This window comes from Berghia stephanieae, chromosome 3 (assembly GCF_034508935.2).
Source record: "Berghia stephanieae isolate SIO BIC M18660-M18661 chromosome 3, UCSD_Bste_1.3, whole genome shotgun sequence".
Lineage (NCBI taxonomy): Eukaryota > Metazoa > Mollusca > Gastropoda > Nudibranchia > Aeolidiidae > Berghia > Berghia stephanieae.
In genome coordinates, this window is record NC_088362.1 from 14,881,459 (window position 1) to 14,885,397 (window position 3,939).

General features: G+C 42.4%; 2 protein-coding genes across 3 annotated transcripts in view; both read right to left on the minus strand.

Moving 5' to 3' along the window:
* The window catches only part of LOC144966878 (uncharacterized), a 5,631-nt gene extending 2,599 nt beyond the window's left edge, over positions 1–3,032 (minus strand). Inside the window, exon 1 of the mRNA XM_078903584.1 lies at positions 2,711–3,032. Within this exon, the coding sequence (XP_078759710.1) occupies positions 2,711–3,032 (322 nt within the window). The remainder of the gene's footprint in view (positions 1–2,710) is intronic.
* The window catches only part of LOC144967201 (GPN-loop GTPase 1-like), a 225,629-nt gene that overhangs the window by 67,029 nt on the left and 154,661 nt on the right, over positions 1–3,939 (minus strand). The gene's annotated exons all lie outside the window — the stretch shown is intronic.

The window sequence follows — 3,939 nt, forward strand, 5'->3', positions numbered from 1 at the left end:
AAGACTAAATTATAAATGGTACATCGTTACGGCTTCATAATTACAGAGTCAAACTCTTCGCCGCACTGGGTGGTCTTAAGCAGGTCACTTCGCCCGAGCTCCTCCCTCGTGGCTCTCCTAGCTTGTCGTTGGTGGGAGAGCTTGAGGGATATCGGGGGCAAAGGAGTTATTCTGGTTGACCGTCACGAGACCATCCCGGATGTCGGACCTATAGCGGGCGCCTTGAGCGGCCTTGAGCGGCCTTGAGCCTTGAGCGGCCGCCCTGCTATGTGACTAATAGAGATCCAACCGAATGGCCTCGGCCAACCCGGGCTTCACACTGCTATGTTCTAATGACTTCATGCCAGCCCAATATACAGATTCATCAATGTCAAAGCGGTCGGTCGCCTAGCCCAATACTACCGCGTTCGTGTCGTCAGGGTCGTCGTCACGGTCGAGAAATAAGCGAATGTCCCAATGCATCTTTAGCTGGAAAATGCGATATCAGGGTTAGCGACCAGACGCACATACTGTCCCTCAATATCGGAAGCCGGAGTGTGGCAAAAAATGAGCTTTTATCAAAGCCACTGACCGTCCATAGGGTGGATATTTTCCTATTACAGGAGACCCATCTTTATTCAGGCGCGAAATCTTTTCGATTCCAGATCCCGGCTATACGGTGGTCCAGCGAGAGGACACTTATAAAGATATTGGATCCGGACCGGAATTCCGCGAAGGCGGCGCCGGACTGTGAGGCAGACACAATTGCCAGGAATATAAAGAACCGTAGCAAACGGTTTCCGAATAAGTCTTTCTGGGAGATGCTATGAGTAAAATTAGGAAACTGAAGAATGGGGTCCCTCAGGAGTCTGTTCTATGATTTTTAATGTCTACATTAACGACATGCCGAACACTTACTCCCTGAGGCTGGGATACGCGGACGACTGGTCGCTCGTTACTCAAAGTAAAGTGTGGACCCGTACTCAGTGAGAACGTCATCATACTCAAATCCTACTTCGACAAGTGGTATCTGAAGATGAACACTTTGAAAACCGTGGAAACGTCCTCGTCGGGGACCATCTTCTCCCATACGAGCCGCATCCAAAATACCCTAGGGTAACGCTGGACCGTAGCCTTACATATCGGGTGCATTTCGAAGGAGTTGTCAGGAAGATAGAGAAACTCAACAGTCTTCTGGGGAAGCTGGTGGGATCATTTGGGGTGCTCACCAAGCTCTCCAGAGGACGTCCGCCTTGGTACTATTCCATCGCGGAGTATTGCGCTCCAGTGTGAGGTAGAAGCAAGAACGTTGAGAAGGTAGATGTTAAACTTCACAAGTCCACGCACATAGTGTCGGGAACGCTGGCAACAACGCATATAGAATGGGGCCCAATAATGGCAGCAATCCCCTGGTGTCCGGCGGGTGACGATTACAAAGAACTGGCTTAATAAGATCAAAGAGAGAGGGAATTGGGATACCCCTCTCAAGCGCATAATGGAGGGTGCCCCTGTTTCGAGCCGAGATAAGTCCCGGCAACCCTTGAACGTAACTTCCCTGACTTCAGACAGAACTACATAATATACGAGATGGAAGTCGATTTGGACGAATTCAATCCCTCAGGGACATCGACTCCTCGAAACTGGGGGAGAAGTTGCTAGGATTTTCCACCAGTACGAGGAGACATTGGGTGGTAGCCAATCGACTTCGGTCGAGAACCTGCTTAACAGTACGTTCACTGCATCAGCAGGGACTTGTCACCTATCCAACATGTACCCGCTGTGGTAACGAGCCCGAAACCGCAGAGCATCTAGTTGAACGGTGCACGAGTGCGGTACGGAGTTTGCAGATTGGGTCGATCGTCATAACATAGTAGTTTGAGCACCATTAGAAGCTGCTGCCCTAGCTCACTTTAAGGTGCTGTAGTGGGTCTGACCTTTTAACTTTAAATTCTTCTTCTTGCTTCTTCTTCTTGTTCTTCTTCTCCTCCTCCTCCTCCTCCTCCTCCTCCTCCTCCTCCTCCTCCTCCTCCTCCTCCTCCGTAATAATAATAATCATGATTTTCTTTTGAATTATATTTTCCGTTCTAAAAATAAAAAATGGCAAACTCTCCGGTAACCGATGACCATCCGAGCTCTCATCAAAGCTTGTCAAGCTGAAGGAACGCTGTCTCAAAGCTGCTGGATTTACTACTTGATTGGCAAAACAATCCTTCTTCACATTCCACTTTTATTTTTTTATTTAAACAAACAAATCTTATTGATTGGTATCCATTCAATTTTGCTCTATTAGTCTATGTGACCCACCCGACGTGTACTTATTTGCAGGTCCGATGACCCAGATTGATATGGACTCATTGTTGTAAACCTCTCAAACCAACGCAAAATAGTTCCTATCCCATTACAACAATTATGCTAAAACTAGCCCGTAATTGCATTCGGTTATCAGACCTGCAAATATGTGCAGGTTGTACCCACCGCAGAAATTGTCATTTTGTCAGGGCACAAAGACGCTGAAAATGCAATCTAGTTATATAATCAGAGACAAATTAATAATATTTATTTTTATTAAGAGGAGACTTTTTGTTGTTTTTTTTTTTAATGAAAATTTAAATGTTTACTTTAAAATATGAAAAATCAAATTCTGATCATTATCATCAAATTTCCGCCTTGTCTCAATTCACCAAGTGGTAACAACAGATCTAGACAGCGGGTTGCATAATGATTTACATACCTTCATGAGTATAGTAAGTTGAAGATCCATTCGCCGGCAGAAGAGGGTTAAATTCTGAAATGTAAGCAGCGTGTAAACGACACTTTTTTGTTCGCTCATTGACTGTGAATGTAATACATCGTTCATCTTGGGCACATCCGATTGCACATTCTATCAAATGAGGCGGATTCTGCGTTAGATTTTTCTCATCAAACATCCAAAAATCAGTTATTTGATTTTCAAGGTTAACATTTTGGGATATACGATATCTTTGGTAAACTTGACCACCACACAGAGTAACTAAAAACACTTGAAAAAAGAACAGGAAAGCAAATAACTCCATGGTTGTAATCACTGTTTAAAGATTTGCATTGTAAAATGACGAAAACCAAAATCCAATTGAGCATCTCATGGAATTGTCCTCACGCGTCAAGCATCCTTTTTACAATTCAATAATTAATGCAACAACATTTCTATTGTGTAAAGATTGAACAACTCAGTGAACACACATTGTTCACATAATTGTTTATTGTAACAGTAAAGGATTCGTGAAAAAATGAAGATAAAATACAACTTACGAATAAATTGAAATTTCAAAATAAAATGTGACACACCGTCTCAATTCGGTATGGATAGATATTGACATCACTCAGATCTTTGTGGTTGTTTTTAGTCTGCCATTTTTAATAATTAGCACTCACTAAATTCTATCAATTTCACTATAAACTTCAAGGATGCACACGGTTTTGAGTGTTTGGTACGTTATATCCTGTTGGCGGATGTTGCAAGTATTTTTTTCTCATCGCACAACATCGATTTTGTCAGGAATTAGGTGCAGAAATTTTAATTTATAGGCAAAAATATAAAACTTAGGAGTTACTTCTATTCTTTATGGTGGAGAATAAATAATATTTCTTACATTGCAAAAATCTCAACGTTCGTATTTTTATCCCTTCAGTTTTTAAAATATTCACCCAATGGGGCCCGATTCATCCGGACATGATAACGTTTTGAGACGGTGGGTCACAAATAATGTCATTTTCGGCAGATAGAACATCAAAAATACACTAGATCAATAATCAAATCAATCTTATTTAACAGATCAGTACCGCTCTTCACTAACAGCAGTGGCGTGGGGCCATTGGATCGAATGGTGCCAGGCACCGCACCAATCTTTTAAAAAATCATTAACAGCATAATTTAATTAAAAATAAAACAGAGATTTTAACTCCACTGTCTTTCGCCAACTC